The 20,543-nt window shown below is 49.1% G+C and overlaps 1 protein-coding gene across 1 annotated transcript; it reads right to left on the reverse strand.

Annotated features, from left to right (window-relative positions):
- Positions 1 to 2,466: 2,466 nt before the first annotated feature.
- IGSF23 (immunoglobulin superfamily member 23) lies at positions 2,467 to 18,296 on the reverse strand. Its single transcript, XM_089903488.1, is given in 6 exon segments — positions 2,467 to 2,554; positions 5,799 to 5,985; positions 7,942 to 8,211; positions 12,119 to 12,370; positions 12,373 to 12,459; positions 18,106 to 18,296. Coding segments are annotated over 6 exon segments (951 nt in total). The 5' UTR covers positions 18,173 to 18,296.
- Between the last annotated feature and the right edge of the window lie 2,247 nt (positions 18,297 to 20,543).

Genomic DNA, 20,543 nt, shown 5'->3' on the forward strand with positions numbered 1-20,543 from the left:
GCTCAGCACACCCCTCACTTGCCACCTGTCCTCCTCCACGTGAGACGGTCGCCTCATGATCCAATATGTCTGCTGGGTTCCAGCCATCACATTCCCATTCCTGCCAATAGGAAAGGATGCTCCCTCACCTTAAGGACATGTTCTGCACGTCACACATAACACTCCTCACAGTTTACTGCCAATGTAGTTTTTCTTTCCCCTTGGACATCGTGTGCCCAGTTAAAATTGAGGATTCCGTTATTATGGAGGGAGGAGAGTGTGGGTCTCTGAGGGTAATCTTTACCATAGTTGCCGACGAGATTGGGCTATTCTGCTGCAGCCAGATGATCATTTACCCTCCATGTCGGGTTAGGGAAGGGGCCTCAGGATGCCCAACCCTGTTTTTCTGACACACAGAGAGAATGAGAGGTGTGTGAGTCAGGTTATTCCTGTTAAACTCCGGCGTGGGGGAGTGTTTGGGACTCAAATCGATGCTTTCATTTCTGAGCCTTTGAGTTTTCCTAGTGGTGTGGTTTTAGCCTCTCATTCATTCATTCATTCATTCAACAAACACTCATTGAGCACATACTGTGTAACAGATACAGGTCTGGCTACCACGGAGCTGACAGTCTAATAGATGAGATAAATGTTAAATAATCACACCAATAAATATTTAATGACACAACGTGCTAAGTACTAGAAAGCAGAACAGTGCTACGGGCAAATTCAACCAGGGGACTGAATTTATAACAGGGGTGGTCAGGAGATCTGTTTGAGAAAATGTGCACAGTTTATTTTTAGTGGGGGAGGGACATCATAATGATTCTCAGCTATTCCAAAGGGCAAGGGGAATTGCTGCAGCCTTGACCAGAGGACAGCTGGACTCTAGCTGGTGGCCAAGTGGTGGCTACAGTGTCATCTCTGAGACCCAGATAGACTAGAAGCCGCAGGAACCAGCTCCCTCCATCACCACCCAGGCAGGAAATGAGTAACCTCTCCTTTACAGTGGAGGGAAATGGGAGGAGGGAAGTGGTAGGGCAGGATGCCTCAGGTGGGAAAGGAGCTGGTTCCATATAAGGGGCTTCTGAGCAAATCTGGGCCCTTGGATAGACCAGGGCAAGGACCCCAGAACTACCACAGAGTCAGTAATGTACACATATGGATGCTGGGGGATTTGTTATTTTTTTTTAACAATTAGGAGTTTGAGTTGCACGGTCCGGTATAATAGCCACTAGCCACAGGTGGGTATATAAATTAAAATTGATTAAAAGTAAAGAAAATAAAAATTCAGTTCCTCAGTTACACTATCTCCATTTCAAGGGCTCAATAGCCACTTTTGTTGAATAATATTGTAGTGGACATTGCAGATATAGACATTTCCATCACCATAGAGAGCTCTCTTGGACAGCGCTGGTCTAAGGCACAGGCTTTGGAATTGGGCAGACTTGAGTTGGCATCAAATGTGGCTGTGTGACCTTGGGCAAGTCACTTGCCCTCTCTGTGCCTCATTTTTATCTTATGTACATGAGCACAAAGACACCTCCCTGACATAGGACGTGAGGGGGCCCACGAGAGAATGGGAATGGGGCTCCAGCTCTAGGGAGGGAGCAACGGGGCAGTGGAATGACTGGAAACAGGGATTTCAGAGCCAGGGAGCCTGGCTTGGAGACCAGCCCCACCATGGTATGACCCTGGGGCAAGTCACTTAGCCTCTCTGAGACTCACCTTCTTTGTCTGTAAAGTGGGGGTAGTTCTCCTTTCCTCAGTGGGTGCAGTGAGGATGATATAACATATGAATCACATAAGGAATCTAGTGTAGTGGCTGGCACGTGGACAGCCCTCAACAGACAAGATTTGAACTCAGGTCTGCTACTATTATTGCTAATCGTAATGATATGGTAGGTGCCTTTATGTTGACATGGTAGTGTGTCGCAGAAGCACTGAATGTTCCTCAAATGTTAGACATATCTGCACATGAGTTTCATTCATACTCGTTTCAAGCATGTGAGTCTCAGAGCGGGTAAGTGACTTGCGTAGGGTCAGTGAGTACCCTCTGCCTGCCACCTGTCAGGATTCTCCAGTGAAAAAAAGTGTTTGATCTCATTTACAAATGTACCATGGATTTCTGGGGGTTGAGACCACTTCCTCCCACTTCTCTGCATTTGGAAGGTTTTTTCTCTTTGAAAAGGAGCAAAAATAAGCTGCATGTGTAGAAGACGTATTTTGGGGTGTCTGCCCAGCTTACAAGGCAAAACCTCCCCACTTTTTACGGAGCACTGAGCCCTCACAAATGGGGCTGATCCCCTGGACCTCTGATTGTACAAAACACCTCTGCTCCCCACTGCAGCCACAGTGATAGGACCAAGGTCGACAGCTATCCCAAAGTAAGGTAATCAGATACCTTTTCCAGCGGTGTCAGAGATAAGGCAAAGGGATGCTGGCTAAGTTGGGCAGTTTCTTTGAACAGGGGTGTTGTGGATTTGCAAGCTATGGGATGGTGCCTTTCTCCACATGGATGGAGAAACATCGACGGCCCGTCTGCAGAGTGAGACAGAGAACTGTGAATTCCATGCTCCTGGAGAAGAGGATTACAAGGGCTGAGGGGTGGGAGGCTGGGAGAGGCAGCAAGCAACTACCCTGGTTCCAGTAGCTTTCCTGCTTTCTGATCATGGTGTCCTGCCATTTGTGGTAGATTGCAAGAACGGCCACAGATTCTTCCCCTCCCATCAAAAAGTGAGGTCATTTCCCCACCTATTGAATCTGAGCTGGTCTTGTGACTTGCTTTGGGCAATAGAATGTGACAGAAGTGATAATTTGCCAGTTCTTAACCTTGGCCCTAAGAGGCATTGCATCTTCTGCCCTCACTCTTGGAATCCTGCCTCTGTCATGAGCATGCTTGTGTCTGCTTGCTAGAGAATGAGAGATGACATGGAAGAGTCAGTTACATGGCTAGTTACCACAGCTGAGGCTATCCTAGTCCAGACAGCCCCTGGGTAGCCTGCCAACCAACCGTAGATGCATAAGTGAGCCCAGCAGAGACCAGAAGAGCTGCCCAGCTGTGCCCAACCCACATTGATAACCCATAGAATTGTATGCTAAATAAATCGCTGTTGTTTCAAGCCACTAAGTTTTGGCAGGTAGTTTGTTACATAGCAAGTGCTAACTGATACACCCTTGGATTCCTGGAACTCTTCCTGGATCCGTATATTAAATCTTCCTTGTGTTTTTTTCTTGAGCTACTTCAGTGAGTTTCTTTTGGTTGCAGCACAAGAGTTTTGAGAAATCTGGACTGATTGTTTTTGTGCTCCAGGGGATTTGGGGAGATGGGGAGATGGAGTGTTGGCAGCTGGCAAGAGGAGACAAAAGCAGTCCCTGGGGCTCTCAACAAGATGGGAACATCCCACAGAAAAATGATCAGAAAACCTGGAGGGAGGAGGTCTCAAATGGAGCTCCCAGGGCCTTCATCTTGTCCCCAGCCCCAGGATTCTCCCCTCCCCACACTCCTTCTTGGTATCACCTGTTGGGCTGATAGGTGCCCACACTTCAGATGCACATTTGTACTCCTTTTTTTTTTCTTTGCCACCCCACATATCCTGTCTTCTAATAGCAAAGAGTAGGGGTTTTTTTTGTTTTATTTTTGGCCATGCCGTGCAGCTTGTGTGACCTTGGTTCCCCAACCAGGGATCCAACCTGGGGCCTCAGCAGTGAGAGCGCAGAGTACTAACCACTGGACCGCTAGTGAGTTCCTGGTAATGCTTGTATTATTAAAAATGGTAGTATAACTTCTGCCCTCTCCTGTAGCTGTGTTTACGAGATTTCATGTTTTTGTGATTTATCTAAATTTGTTCCATTACTATGTAGTATTTCACTGTGGAACCCATTGTATGAAAATACAATGAATTTGACTGGAAAACAATTTGGGAGCAGTGATAAAAGCTGAAGATATACATATTCTATAACTGTGAAGTTCCACTACTAATTATATACTGAACAGAAATATACACGTGTTCCACAAAATGTATCTTTTTTTTTTTTTTTGCGTTATGCGGGCCTCTCACTGTTGTGGCCTCTCCCATTGTGGAGCACAGGCTCCAGACGCGCAGGCTCAGCGGCCATGGCTCACGGGCCCAGCCGCTCCGTGGCATGTGGGAGCTTCCCGGACCGGGGCACAAACCCGCGTCCCCTGCATCGGCAGGTGGACTCTCAACCACTGTGCCACCAGGGAAGCCCCGCACAAAATTTATCTTTTGAAACTGGACATTGTAAAATAGCTATTAGTATTTTCGAGTACCACATAAAAATTCATGATTAAGATCTGCTTGTAATATCTCCTTTTGTCTAGATTCATTTATTTGTTTTTTAAATTTTTATTCAATTTATTTAAACTGAAAAAAAAACAACCCCAAAGTGGTTCACCCATTTCTTCTTTGTCAGCCACACCTACAGTGAAGAGAGAGAGAGAAATATTAATAATAACAAAAACAATAATAATAATACATGTGGCTGACATTCATTGAAGGCTCACCATGTGCCAGGCATTATTTACAGTTCTTTACTCCCACCATCTTACGTAATCCACACACCTATCCTTTGAGGCAGGTATTCTGTTACCGTTATCCTTGTTTTACTGATGGGCCACAGAGCAGTTAAATGAGTCACCCAAAGTCGTCCCACAGGCTAGCATATGGCAGAGCTGGGATGAACCTAAGGGACCTGGCTTCAGGGTCCATGGCCTTCACTGTAAACCACGGGGATCTCTCTTGGCCCTGGATGCATATCGAAGACGTGTGTGTAGGGTGCCTCCCAGCCCAGACCCCTCTTTTCTGAAGATTGCCCCTCTCCACTGGGAGAGTCAACACAGCCATGCTTGTCCTCATGACCTCATCTCCAAGGTCACAGCTGATTGGACAAGGCTGGTTCCTTCTGGATGATGTCAGCATTGGTCTGCCATAATAGGTATTGGCCAAGATGGCGGGGAGGACAGGAAGTGACCCCTCCTGCCGCTCATGGAGGGAGGGATTCCAGGTGGTCTGGGTGAGGATTTTTCACACCAGCCCGATTTCTCACCTTTCCCCTCTGAGAACATGACTTTGGAGTTAGACCTTTGGGTTTGATTCAGGGTCAGCTCTTTGTCAGCGGCATGTCCTTTGGGAAAGTTGATGGATTTCTCTGAGATTTAGTTCTACTCATGTGGGAAATGAGGACAAGAACAGCACCCATCCTGAGAGCCGTGACTTGAGGGCTCCTGGCACTTACTGAGGGCCCAGGAAATTAGAGCCACAGGGACGAAGACGATGTGGGTGTTTCAGCAGCAGCCTGGCCCTCCCTCACCCCTAGAAGGTTCCACACGGCACTCATGGACAGGAGACCTGGCCCCAGTCCCTCCCAGCTGGTCCACAGGGCCTTTCCAAACCATTTCAACGTTCAGGTTTCTCTTCCTTAGTATGTTAGCTGCGAAGGCTTGTATCGTTAATGACGGAAAAGAGGCAGTGTAGGTTAGGGGCTAGAACTGAGTGAGGCAGTATTCTGGGTTCGAATCCTTCTTCAACTGTGCGGTCTGGGGCACAGTTCTCTCTCAGCCTTAGTTTCCTCTTCGACAAAAACGAAGGGATGAAGAAGCTCTGCCTTTGCCCTCATTGTGGCAAAGACACACCTCCAGAACCCTCTCCTGTCTCTTTGCTCCCCTGGGGCCACTTTGGGAACTGACGAGTTGGATGGGCACATCAGGGGTCAATGTCATCCTCTCCAAATGAGCTTTAAGCTCCTTGGGATGAGGCAGTTGGTTTGGCTTCAGTCTTGCTGCAGAGTGAGCTCTGCACCTTGTGGGGGCTGACTGGATGGGAAGGAGGGAAGGCAGGTACCTTAGCTTCCAGATTATGGTGAAGACCGCGCTTCCAACCAGTACCACAGGTGTGGCCACAATGAGGGCAAAGGCAGAGCTTCCTGACAGGGAGAGGGTAGGGTTCGGCTTGATGGGCACAGGGTCTGTGGGATCCACGACGGCTTCTGGGAACCAAGAAGGAGAGAGACTGGAGGAGACACGCTCCCTCCACACCCCCCACTCCCACCATTCCACCTCCTCCCCATCCTCCGGGTCTCCACCCCAGCTTCATCCCCGCTCTCCTGTCCCAGCCCCTCCCTGACCCATCTTCCCACCACACAGAAGCCAGAGGGGTATTTTTAAAGTTCACACTTGACCCTATTCCTCCCCTGCTCAGAACCTTGCCGTGGCTCCCCAGGACTTCGCTTTGGCCTTCAAGGCCCTGCCACCTGGCCAGTCTCATCTCTCTCCACCCCTTACCTTTATAACCAAGCCCTGTTGGAGTCTACTCAATTTTCTAAGCTCACTCCCCTCTCTCTCCTACTTCCAGGCCTTTGTCTATGCCCCTGGAATGCCATTTTCTCTCCCTTGGCCTGGACAATTCCTATGTATCCTAGTATCAGCTCAGATGTCCCCTCTTCCAGGAAGCCCGCCCTGATCTCCTTGCTGGGTCAGGCACCTCCTTGGGTCTCACAGCCCTCTGAGCTCCCCCACCCCAGCCCTGCCCACTCTGGTCATTACTGTTTGTGGACAGGTCTGTCCCTTAGTGGACTGGGAGTCCTGTGAGAGCAGGGCCAGGACTGTCTCTGTCACCAGATGCCCTCAGCACTGCCCAGCATGGGCCAGTCACAATAGGTGCTCAATATGCATTTCCTGAACAGTTGATGAGTGAGGAAACGGGGTCTTGGAAGTATTGTCATTCTCAAGGAATGTGTCAGGGTCAACAGGTGCTCCAAGATTTACATTTTTTATCTTTTTTTTCTCCCAGGAAATCACCTCAAAACCAAATCCTGAAGCTCCCACCGAACCCTGGCTGGGGAGAGAGACAGGTCTCAGGAACGTAGCCAAGCCAGGCTTTCCATTATCCCTGCCCTTTCCATGCTCTGGACCTTTGCTCATGTGATCCCCGCTGCCTACATGCCTCCCTGCTTCTCCACTGGCAGCTTCTCTGTATCTTTCCAGCTCACTCCACGAACAGAAATACTAGAAATAATATGCACGATAACTGCTGCTATTCTTAAAGCACCTGCTAACTGGTGTTCTGCTGGCCTCACACATACACCATTTCAGTTCCTTATAGCAATTTTGCGGAGGTCTACACGATCACTCTGATTATACACAGGAGGAAACTGAGGCTCAGAGAAGGGACGTCACTTGTCCTAAGTCACCCAGCCAAGAAGGCACAGGGACAGGAATTGAACCCCATTCTGACGGGCTCCCAAACCCCTTTTCTAATCCCAGTTAACTGACCGTTCTTGTTACTGCCTCCTGAGCCTCCGTAACAGGCACAAAATTGATAATAATATGGATAATACTAATCATAACAATGATACTAGTTCATGTTTATTGAACACTCACTAGTGTTGCACAGTGCTAGGCACTCTTATTTTAAGCTGTTCACCGGCTTATCTCATCGAATGCTCACAGCCACACTTTGGGGTGGGCACTATTATTTTCCCAATTTTATAGATGAGGAAACTGAGGCACAGAGAAGTCAAGGCACTGGTCCAAAATCACACAGCCAGGAAGTGGTGGAGCCAAAATTCAAATTCCAAAGCCCAGGCTTGGAACCACTCATTATATTATCACCTTAATTTTTTCTCCGGCATGTGCTGAGACTCAGAGGCGAAGAGGCTTCCCAGATTCACACAGCCAGCAGATGGTTGGAGCCGGGACCCAGGCAGCTGGCTCCAGATCCTGCCCTGAGCTTTCATTAGAGTTTATGTTTTTGGCCTGCAGCCTCTCATCTGTAAAATGGGCTAGTAATCCCCACTCTGCCAGGAGGATGAAAGAATGAGATACCATCTTGGCTATAAAGGGTATCAGAGGGGGCTGAGCATAGAATGTGGCTCAGTGGAATCAGGAAAGCTGGCCACTGACCAGCAAGGGTACAGGGTCCGGGGTGAGGGTGGGGTGCTCACGTGGCAGCATGATAGTCACAGGCTGGGAGAAATACATTCCCTGGCTATCCTCGGCCAAGCATACATAGGTGCCCAGATCCTCCAAGGACAACCTCTGGATAATCAGCCTCTCCCCGATCCCACGAGGATGCCCATTGAAGGTCCATCATAGCACAGGTTCAGGTTCGATGGAAGCCACCCACTGCAGGATCACTGAGTAGTTGAGTTCACTCCGGAGGATACCTTGTGTATTCCCCGGGAATGTCAGCGGCAGCACCCCATCAGAGTTGGCTGTGCAAACAGGGAGCAAGATCACATGGGTGGAGACCACTCAGAGAGGCTGAGCACTTCTTCTGTTCACCACAGAGGCATTCATTCATTAATTCATCCACTCATTCATTCACCAGCAAATGTGTTTGGAGTGCCTGGTCTGTGCCCAGACACTGGATGTAGCAGGGCTGTCGATGCCCTCACCCTCAGCCCTTTCAACTGCCAACACTGTATCTATTGCTTCAGGGCTTTTGCTAGCTGCCAGAGCCTGCTCTGACCATGGAGGCAACAGGCCAGAGTGCTAGAGGGTGGGCACACTGGGGGGCAGCCTTCCACAGTGACTGACGCGGGCTGGTATATAAATACCCCAGCTCCCCTACCCTCAGCTGGGCCAGGATAAAAGCCAAGGAGCTAGGAGGAGCTGTTGGATCCTGGATCATTTTGCAGGCAGAGCCCATAGGACTTGCCGATGGATTGGATGTGGGTGGGAGAGAGTGAGGGGTCAAGGGGACCTCCAAGGCTTGGGGCCTCAGCCACTGGCTGCCGGGAGGGCTCCTTACAGAGAACATATATAATCCTCACCATAGTTCTCTTTTCGTGTTTTTTTTTTTTTTTTCTTTTTTTCTCAGGTGAAAGACTCTGAGGTCTGGGGGTGCTTAGGGCCAGGCCTCATGGTCAGAGAGAGAGGCATAGCTGGGATTTGAATCTGATGTCGTGATGAGTGTTGGGGACCACCACACGGAGATGATTTCCAATTTCCGTGCAACATGAAAAGTGAAAAAAACTTCAGTCCAACCAGAGAGCTCACAGAAGGCTTCCTGGAGGAGGTGGTGCCTGAGCTAAGCCTTGCAGGAGGAGAAAGAGCCCACCAGGTGTGGAAACAAGAATCAATATGTAACAGCCACCTAGACTGGGCTCTTACTATGAGCCAAGCACCATTCTAAACACATGTTGACGATAGCTTGTTATCTTACTGGCTTGTTATATTGCGAATGAGACCCATGCTTGGGTGAAATCATTTAGTAGGGTGTAACCAGCATTTAAAACATGAAATATAATAGAAAATATCAGAATGCATTACTCATAGCAATAATTGTTATTTTATGACACTTGTCTTTCAGTGACTGGTGGTGTGTGGATATACGGACACACTGGGTCATGATATGAAATGCAATTCTTACTGTGGGTCATGATTTTAAAAGCTCAAAAGCCACTGGATTTACTCATTTAATCCTCACAGCAACCCTATGAGGTAGGTCTTATTGTTATCCCCCTTTTAATGGGAAAACGAAAGCTCGAAGAGGTCAAGTCCCCTGAAAAACTCATGGCGAACATTTGCTTACTCTGTGCCAGGCACTGTTCTAGGCGCTTGACGTGAACAACTCATTTGTTGTTCACAGCACTCCTACGAGGGAGGGTCTACAGTGACTCCATTTATAGAGGAGGACGCTGAAACGCACAAATGGGAAGTCACTTTGCAAAGGCACGTGGCTAGTAAGTGAAGGAGCCAGGGATTTGAATGCAAGCGGTTCCGGTTTCAGAGCCTGCACAAGCACCAGGCAGAGAGCGGCACAGGCAAAGGTGTGGAGGTGGGCTTTTAGAAGAACTGGCCTTCAAATCACAGATATGTAGACTTATGGACCTCAGCAGCCCTTACATGTCCTGGTGGAGGTAAAAAAAAAATCCCGGTGCAGAAGCGCGGTTCCTAGCCGCCTCTCTCCACCTTTGCTTGTACCTGAGAGATGTTGCAGGGCTAGAGAGGCAGCGTGGAAGGAGATGAGCTCCTGGATCACAGAGAGTGGTGCGAATCCTAGCTTGGCCCTTTGCTTCTACGTGACCACAGGCTGTGGATGTCACCTCTCCAAGCCTCAGTCTCCCCACTTGTGCAAGGGGGGTGGTGCTTAGAGCTTCTTGTTTCTCATGCTGTTGTGAAATCCCCCAGTGTTTGGTCCATAGGGAGGGCTCAGTAAATTGGAGCCACTCATTCATGCTTCCTGTGTTTACGCTGGCTGGTCTCTCTGCACGAGCACTTTCCCCAACTCTTCACCTGGCACACTCCCGCTCAGGCTTCAGGTCCCAGCTCAGATATCCCCGCCTTTGGCATCTCCCTCCATCTTTTCTGCCCTTCTTCCTTTAGTCACAGAATCCTACATTTTATCTAGGTATATGGTTGCCCAGGATAAAGCCTACATTTTCAGCTTCTCTTATAGCTAAGTATGACCATGTGACTAGTTCCCAGCCAATGGGATGTGAGCAACCTCTGTGTTGGGCCATAAAAGGAAGGCATCCTCCCTCCCCTTCTCCTCTCCTGTTATGTTGGTTGGAATGCAAATGTGATGGGAGCGCTCTTGGGTCCACCAGGCAGGATAGAACCTAGTGAGGACAGAACAATTAGAAGGAGCCTGGGTCCCGCCACCCTGAAGCCACCACATCATCCCTACACTGTTCATGCCAGACAACTACGTGAGAGAGATAAATTTCTATCTTATTTAAGACACTGTTGTTTTGGGTCTTTATTAGCACACCAGAATCTGAACCCTAACTATTATAGGACTGAATTGTGCCCCTACCCTACCCGCCCCCACCACTCCAAATTCATATGAAGTGCTAACGCCCAGTACCTCAGAATGTGACTGTATTTGGTGATAGGACCTTTAATGGGGCGGTGAGGGTGGGCCCTAATACAATCTGACTGATGTCCTTATAAGAAGAGAGACTAGGACACACAGGGAGACACCAGGGGTGCACACAAAGAAGGAAGGTCATGTGAGGACACAATGAGAAGGCAGCCATCTGCAAGCCAAGGAGAGAGGCCTCAGAAGAAACCACCCCTGCCCACACCTTGATCTTGGACTTCCAGCCTCCAGAACTGTGAGAAATAAATTTCTGTATTTTAAGCCTCCCAGCATGTGGTATTTTGGAGTGGCAGCCCTAGTAGATTAATACGTCTCTAAACTACCTTATAAGGACGATGGCTCTGGTTAACCTCAGGGCTTGTTTTTTCTGGTTCAGGTGTGAAAGTGCAAGTCCAGAGCTGAATAGCTCATAAAAGCAGAGGTGAGGGCTTCCCTGGTGGCGCAGTGGTTGAGAGTCCGCCTGCCGATGCAGGGGACATGGGTTCGTGCCCTGGTCCGGGAGGATCCCACATGCCGCAGAGTGGCTGGGCCCGTGAGCCATGGCCGCTGAGCCTGCGCGTCCGGAGCCTGTGCTCTGCAACAGGAGAGGCCACAACAGTGAGGGGCCCGCGTACCGCAAAAAACCCCCCAAAAAACAGAAAAAAAAAAAAAAAAAAAACAGAGGTGAGTTCTGAAGGCTACCACCAGTGACCCTTGTCCTTCCCCAAGTGATAATGAACAAATATTTACTGAATATGTGTTGGAAAGTGTGATAGATGACAAAGAAATAGCCAGGAGACTTTGCAACTTTTCTCACCAAGAGGCGGAGCCTATTTCCCTCCCGTTGGAGCAAAGCCGGTCATGTGACTCGCTTTGGCCAATAAAAACATGGCAGAAGCGATGGCATGCGCGTTCTGAGCCGGGGCCTCGGGAGGCCTTGAAGCTTCTGCTCGTGTTTCTCATCCTTTGCTGAGTGAACAAGCCTGGGCTATCCTGCTGGAGGATGAGAAGCCTCGTGGCCCAATTACCCCCACTGCCCCAGCTGCCAGCCAGGCCACTGCCAGACATGGGAAGGAGGCCATCCTGGACCAGTGCCTATGCAATCCCTTCCCCCAGCTGGCTGCAGAAACATGAGTGAGCCCGACTAAAATTAGCTGAGACCAAAAGAACTGTTCAGCAGAATCCTGAGCTGAAAATACGGTTGCTATTTTAAGTTCTGGGGTGGTTTGTTAGGGAGGATGGGTGACAGAATGGGTCCCGATGGGCACTGCTGACTGAGAACCGGGTGCCTCCCGCCATGGGGCCCCGCTCACCATTGACCTGTATCTGCGCCATCACACTCTTGCGTCCCCTGCTGCTTTCCAGCACCACGGTGTAGCTGCCTGCAGCTTGAGTTGTCACATTTCTGACGACCAGGCTGCCTTGGGTATCCAGCGTCTCCCGGCCAGTGTGGCCGGGCCCTGGGAGGCCCTCAGGGGGGAAGATCATGGTTTCTGGCTGGGCCTCATGCCCTCAAAACCAAGAAGTGGAGAGAACCCCATCGAGCCTTCTGGGGACTGGCAGGTCCCTTCGGCTCCTTCGGTCAAGGGGTCCAGAGACCCAGAAGAGGGCAGCTCCGAGGAGGCAGAGCAGGTGAAGAATGCCAGCAGGCTGCCTTGGAGGGGGTGGGAGGGAGAAGAGAGAGCAGGAAGCAATGGGATCAAAGGCAGGATGCTGTCCCAGCAAGTAACCCTTCCTGTGCTGGTGAGAATGAGTGCCATCGAGAGTTGATGATGATAACGGTGATAATAATAATAAAGAACTAAAAAGGAACATTCCTTAAGAACCTCCTGCAAGCCAGACACTGTCTAAAATGTTGAACATATATTATCTTACTTATTCCTACATCGGCCCCACAAGGCACTTATTATGCTGGATGTCACGCAGATTCGCCCTCCATCTTGCTCTGCTCTGCTCCCCAAAAGGCTGACTTCCCTGAGCTGCATCTCTGGGGATCCCTCGCCTTTTGTTTCTGGTTGGCTTCTGCCAATGGGAGCATTGGTGGAAGGCAGGAGGGCTGAAGGGAGTGACCCTGAGGTAGCTGGTCCCACAGCTCCCTCCCTACTGCATCAGCCCTGGTTCAATAGGTCCCCCTATTAGAGATCCTATTGGGCGACCCTCTCCATACACCACTCTTTTGGGGTTTGGGGGTCTGCTGTTCGTTCCTTTTACAGCTTCTAGCCCAGGGGAGGTAACAGCTTCCTGCTGTCGCTAGCCCCTGGGTGCTGCAAAATCCCATGTCAGTTTACCTATACCCTGCCTAGTCCCCCTATTAAACTCTCCTCATTACTCCTTTTGAGTGGACCATCTGTGTCTTGCCTCACCTCTGACTGATACAGCTATTACACCCCTATCAGAGATGAGGAAATGGAGGTTCAGAGAATTTAAGATGTTCTTTCAGAATTTCATAAGTGATAAATATTTGAGTTGTGATCCATGCCCAGGCAGCTGAAATTCTTAGCCACTAAACGATACTGTCCAGTGTATCCCCCATCCCTGTTTCTCTCATTTCCCCTAATTTTCCGTATTGCATAGAGCATGGAGGCAAACCCTTGGAGTCTGGCTCCAGACCCTATGCACTTGCCCACCCCATTCTTCTGCCTCTCACTAGAATGGTGACTATTGCAGTGGGAACATCAACTCCAGTCATAAAAGGCTGAAAATTTTGACATAATAATAAAAAGAAACTTTTGCAAAGTTAAAAACAAAACAACCCACAAAGTCAAAAGGACAATGACCTACTACGAAAAATAATCTGCAACTGATATCACAGATGAAGAGCCCATTTCACTACTATATATAGAGCTCCTAGGCATCAATAAGAAAAGTATTGGGCTTCCCTGGTGGCGCAGTGGTTGAGAGTCCGCCTGCCGATGCAGGGGACGTGGGTTCGTGCCCCGGTCCGGGAAGATCCCACATGCCGCGGAGCGGCTGGGCCCGTGAGCCATGGCCGCTGAGCCTGCGTGTCCGGAGCCTGTGCTTCGCAATGGGAGAGGCCACAAGAGTGAGAGGCCCACGTACCGTAAAAAAAAAAAAAAAAAAAAAAAATAGTGGTTATCTGTATGCGGGAGGTGGGAGGGAGGGAGGGAAGGTACATGGGGAACTGGGTGGGTTGGGGAGGACAGAGACTTCACTTAAGGCCTTTTTATATATCCTTGAGACTTGAACCATGGGAATGTATAACCCATTCAAAAATTAAGTAAAATCTGAATAAATGAAATAAGAGAGTATAAACTAGGTTCTTAATTGTTTTGCACACACAAATGCACACACCCCAGATGGCAGGCTCCAGAACTGGATTGCCGGCATGCACGTCCCAGAACTTACTAGCTCTGGTGACTTTGGGAAAGTTAGTTAACCTCTCTGAGCCTCAGTTTCCTTATCTATAAAATGAGAATAATAATGTCTCTAATGATTTTCAGTGGGGATGATTCCCCCCCACCCCAGTCCACCCCCCTGCCAGGGGACACTGACAATGTCTGGAAATCTTTTTGGTTGTCACGACTCGGGAGGGTGTGCTGTTGGCATCTGGTGGGTAGAGGCCACGGATACTGCTAAACATCCTGCAGTGAGCAGGACGGGCCCGCACAGCAAGGCATCATCGGGTCCAAAATGTCAGTAGTGCCGATGTTCAGAAGCCCCGATCTAGTGCTTGGAAAGCGCTTAGACTAGTGCGCTAACAAAGTGACTGCCAGATCAATGCTGGACATTCCTTATAATTTTCATCATTATTATCATTCTTGCCTCCACACTTGCAAGTACCGGGTGTACCGTAAATATGCCTTTTAAGATAAAAAACACATGATAAGTTGTTACATTTTAAGGATCAGAAATACCCACTTACAGAACAAATGTGAAACCTCAGCTCTCTTCTGGGTAAATGAAGGAGAAGCCGTGGCCAGAGAGGACATCTTCCAGGGCAGGCGGCATCATCAGGTACAAACGTGATGTGCCCAGGGAGGGGGTGTGTGTGTGTGTGTGGGGGGGGTCCCTCTCAACAACTCAGAAGTTGGCACTGTTTTCCAGGCAGGGAAACTGAGGCACAGCAAGCGTGAGTCTCAGAGCCAAGGTCATAAGTGGAGAGTTAGGAGTCATCTCACCACAGGGTCTTCTGGCAGGCTCACTGCCCACCTGCCACCTCCATTGATTTTTCTCTCTGAGTCGGCAGCTGGTGTGACCTTTCTACTCCCCCTGCTCATAAACCTTCCATGGCTCCCCAGTGCCCTCAGGACATAGTGCAGACTCCTTCACCTGTCACTCCTGCTACATCTCTGCGCTCCGTTTTCCACTCTTCCCTCGTCCTCTGCATAAGTCCGACTGAACGCCGTGCAGTTGCTCTAGCCTCCAGGCCCCTGCCTGTGCTGTTCTCCCTACCTAGAATGCTGTTCCGCACCAACTCTTTATCAAGCTGTGATTCAAGTTGTGGCTCAGGCATCCCGCCTTCTGAAATCTTCCCTGACCCTCAGGTGCGCTTGGTAATAGATACTATTATACGGTGTTTGGGCAGGGACCTTAATTGACTTGATGGGGCAATGGAAGCTCTTGTCAAAGTGACAGGAATAAAGTGTTATACCCAAGAAGCTGCTCAAGGTTTTGCTTTTCTATCTTGATAGAAAAGTTTGTTGTCTTACGGTTTTATGAAACAAAGAGCACAGGGATGCAATTTGCATAGCTGACGTCATATCTTTCCGAGGTCCTATTTCGATTTTGACAGCTTTGAAAGGTCCTCCCCTGACCACCACCTTCCTAGCTTCAGACCTGAGCCCTTTCGTCTGGGTGTCCCTCCCCCAACCCATTCCTGCCCCACCCATTCTGGGTCATCACTGTCTGGGGACGGGTCTGTCTTCTCTCTGGACTGTGAGCCCCAGGAGGGCAGGGCTGCTGTGTCCCCAGCTGTGTCCTCAGCACAGGCTGGGCCCTGAGTAGGCATTAGGGGTGTTTGTTGAATACATGATGGAAGGGGAAGATCCCAGGTCACGCAGTCCATGTTCTGTTATCAAATTCTGACTCTGACGCCGCTGCAGGTGCCTGGTGATTCAGGGAGTGTCCTCAAGGCATCTTAAGAAGAAAACCCCACATCTTAGCAATCCTTACTCCAGCTGATGTAAAATCATGGTTTCATTCATAGACTCCGAGGCCGCTGGACCTGGGTTCATAACCCTGACTCGGCTGCTCTTTATTCAGGGCCCTGAGCCTCAGTTTTCCCGCTCATCAAGGAGGGTGGTTGATAGTAACCAACTGAGTGCCTGAGATTCAATGAGATTATGAATTTTCAGGGCTCAGGACAGTCTAACTTAGGTATTAAATACATATAATACCTAAATATCATATATACCTTATATATAAGATTTATATACTATAATAATACTTATATATATAAAATACCTATAAAAATATATATATAAATATACTATAATAATACCATATATATACCTATAAATACTATATACTATATATACAATATATACCATAATAATACCTTATATATAATACCTATAAAAAAAAAATATATATATATATATATATATGGAATTTCAGAGCTGGAACCATAGAGATGGTTCCAGAACTCTTACTTGCCAGGAGCATGGCTATTTTATTTCATCTCTAATCTTCAATCAAATGAGAAAAAGTCTCTATTCAATTTTTTCCCGTTTGAGCCCAGGACACTCCCTGAATCACTATGTATAAATGTAAGTATAAATATAAATACACCACAATGTCACGCTTGACTCTCCCATTGTCTCAAAATCTCCCCAGAGGTTCCAGAGGCTGAGAACAAACTAACAGATGCCAAGAGCTCCCCATTCCCAACTAAGGTCTAGCTAACAGGGGTTACCGGTCACCAGTTCTGCCTGCACCAGCTGCTCTGCCCCCGCCAGGTCTTGGGAAGGGAGGCCGAGCGCTCGTGGAGAGGAGGGGATAGCACAGAATGAGGCTTCCCGGGGGAGAGCTGAGGATGAACTGGGGGTGCCCCCTGGGGCTGGGGGCTGGGGCTTTCCTCCACCTCCTGCCAAGTCAGGGAGGCCCCAAGGAAACCTCTTGGAGAGCTGGAGATGTGTGCTCCGGAGTCTGTGGGAACTTAGACCTCTAAGTCTCCAGGTGAGGGATGGAGGGGGAGTGGGCTGGGTGGAAATGGCCCACGCCTCCAGCGTTTGGTGGGATAACAAAGATGTTCACGAGTTTTCCTTGAGCCAGTGTGGATGCCTCTGAAGGGAGCCGGCTGGAGGCTGTCCTGGCAAAGAGCCCCATGGGAGACGACCTGCTGGGTGGATTCCCCGCCCAGAAAGATCTAACCATCATGCCTCAGCCACACAGAAGGCCATGTCCCCACCTTACAACTAGAGCAGCCAAGTTGAAACTCTCCTGCCCCTTCCTTGCTTTCCTCTCCCCTGCGCATGGCCTTTGGGGGCGGGGTGGGCACAGACCTCAGCTCTGGGTGGGGAGAAAGGACCTACAGAGAGAAATAGGAACGAGGCCCACCACTTGCCACCATGTCTCCACTGCAGTCTGACCCACGCCAGAGCTGGAGAGGAGGTGAAGCCTTAAACTGTGGGTGGGGTTTTGAAATTACACAGAACTGGACTTTTTAAGACCTGGAAAAAGAGGCAATTCATTTATTCTCTGAGAGGCAGATGTGTGTGGTCTCTGGAAAGTGTGGTCTTGGTGGCCAGACCATCTGGGTTCGAGTCCTCCTTCTGTTGCTTTCGGTCTGTGTGGCCTGGGGAGGACCCATAACCTCTCTGTGTCTCAGTTTCACTCATGAAATGGGGATCAGATAGCTCTTGCCTCATGGGGTTAAGAATTAAATGTTACTATAAGAAAGCCACTTAGAACAGGCTGACATGTAGAAGTACTCAGTCACAATGACCTCTTTATATTATGGTTATTTTATTATTGTTGTTCTTATTATTTTAAAATTATTATTAGATGTGGATAGCTAGGGTGAGGCACGGTGCTCTGGTGGAAAGGGACTGGGATGGGGTCCTGAATTCTGATTTTGCCTTTGTCAGTCACGTGCTCTTGAGCGAATGACCCCACCCCTATTTGAGCCTCACTTTCCTCCTTTGTAGAAGGGATCAATTGCACGGCCTCTTGGGGATTTCAAGAGCTCCTGTGCGTCGGGCGCCCGTGCTGCATGGGCTTTAAACTGACCAGAGTCGGAGCTCAGAGTGGGGGCGTCTCTGATTTGAATAAAGGCTCTCCCCGGGGATGTCCCCTCTTTGTCTCCAACCCGTGGGTGCAGCCCCTGTCTCTCACGCACCTGTTAGAAGCATCCTTCTCCAGGCGGGGCTGTGGCCGGAGCCGGCGGCGCCCAGAGGACACCTCATACCGTTTTCCGTCCTGCGGTGGCTCAGGGGAAGTCGCCCTGTCGGGAGTGGGGTCCCCTAGAGCGCACAGTCAAGTTCGCAGCCTTGGCTCCGCCCCTGCACTGGCCCGCCCATTCCCGGCCCAACCCCCGCCTCCCCAGGCCTCGGGCTCCAGCTGTGGGCTGGGAGGTCACCGCCAGGTGTGCGCTCTTCTCTAGCACTGGGTTGGTGGCAGTGTGGGTGGGGAGCAGGCTGGGGCGGGGTACCTGGAGAAGGGGCTCTCCTCTCTGCCTCCCCCTCCCAGCCCCTCCAGGCCGGGAGAATGGTGAAGATGGAGAGTGGGGCAGAAGTGTCCTGCCCCTGTAACCCCACATCAGAGGCAACGACCGGCCAAAGGTCATCAGGTAGGCGGTGGCTGGGCCTCATGTTGGCCTCCTGGCTTTGCTCCAGACTTGGTGACTATTGGCTCTGAGCCTCTGTAAAATGGGGGTGTTAATAACAGTGCCTACCGCAGGGGCAGAGGGGCCCATGGACATCAGGTGCCCAGCAGAGTGTCTGGAATATCGTAGATGCCCAATGAATGGCCGTAGCTATTACGATAATGCTAATTATCATTAATATTGGTATCTAGGATGTCCTGGAGTCATGATCAGAAGCCCCTTCTCAGAGCCTTGCTCATACTGTATCCTGAATTTTGGATTCTGGAAGGATAAGCCACAAAAGCTTCTTTCTCTCATCCTTTTTACCCTCCAGGCCCATTCTTTCCTTCTTAAGTTAATAATAGTATTGTCCAAGTAATAGCTAATATTTACTGAACACCTGTTGTGTGCCGGCCCTAGCTATTGCGTCTTACAGCTGTTGTCTCATTGAATCCTCACTGTAACCTTGAGGGGTTGGTATGATCATCCTCATTTTCTAGCAGTGCACAGAGGCTAAGTAATTCACCTAATGTCACAGAGCTATTCACAATGACTTTTGTCAGTTCTTGGAGCGGGCCACCTCAGGGCCTTAGCACTGCTACTCCCTCTTGGAGGCTTTCACAGATCATCTCATGGCTGACTGCATCTCATTATTCCAGTCTCAAATCAAATATCAACTCTCCACAAAGGCCTTCCCTAATACCTACTACAAATCAGGCCCCTAGCTTCTTGCTAGCAAGACACACTGCTTTCTTTTCTTTACAATATTTACTGCTATCTGAAATTACTTATTTCTTTGTCTGCTTGTTTATTATTTGTCTCTTATCCCCCACATCCACCTCCCTAGCTAGAATGTCAGATCCAGGAGGGTAGGGATTTTGTTTGGCTCATGACGGTTTTCCCAGGGTCTAGAACGTACCTGGCACATCATGGGTGCCCAATTAATTTCCTTTAGCGAATGCATGAAAAAATGAGCGAGTGACTATAATGAGAGTGTTGGAATTTGAACTCAGATCTGACTCAGAAGTTCATGCTTTTCTCTCCCAGAGATGTCCAGGTTCTACCTCACCCTGGGGCAAAGTCTCCCCCGTGAGTCTCTAAAAATAGTCATTATCAAGTGACGTGGTTATGTCTTTATTAATATTAGCCATACTGCCTCTTTTATGATTTTTCTGAAGGCCTCTGCTAGACCAACTAGCCAGGCCAGGGGACCACTGATGGGTAATAAACAAGTATTTGCAACATGATTAATAACCATCTATGGATGAGGACCCTGTGGTTTCTGCTCCACCAGTACTCATTCTCTTTTATCCGGGTAACAGCACCTGGAGCTCGGTTTTTTTTTTTTTTTGCTGTACGCGGGCCTCTCACTGTTGTGGCCTCTTCCAATCGCGGAGCACAGGCTCCGGACGTGCAGGCTCAGCGGCCATGGCTCACGGGCCCAGCCGCTCCACGGCATGTGGGATCTTCCCGGACCGGGACACGAACCCGTGTCCCCTGCATCGGCAGGCGGACTCTCAACCACTGCGCCACCAGGGAAGACCTCAACTCACTTTTTAAACAGTAACATTCACAAAATTTTATACTTATATGCCAATTACATTAATGCAGATGAAAATAAAAACAATGATGAAAATAAAACGTGTCCACGTAACTGTGTAAATTTTTCGTGTGTCACAAAAAGAACACAAGCCTGTTTGTTGCATAACCATGTGAAGATACTTAACACTACTGAACTGTACCTTAAAAATGGTTAAGATGGTAAATTTTGTATCATGAGGGTTTTTTTAAATCACAATTAAATTTTTTAAAATTGTTTTTTAAAAAACAGAAGAAGGCCAGGAACAGTCATGTACATAGCTTGCCTTTACAGTCTAAAATAAACCCTTGCTTATATTCCAAGAAATAGCTAAATTATGTGGAAATCATAACAAACCATCATCAAGTCCATAGTTAACTTGGGGAAGGGATTG

This window comes from Delphinapterus leucas, chromosome 20 (assembly GCF_059928025.1).
Source record: "Delphinapterus leucas isolate spDelLeu-1000000601 "Yukka" chromosome 20, BTC_Dleu_Yukka2, whole genome shotgun sequence".
In the NCBI taxonomy this organism is placed as follows: Eukaryota; Metazoa; Chordata; class Mammalia; order Artiodactyla; family Monodontidae; genus Delphinapterus; species Delphinapterus leucas.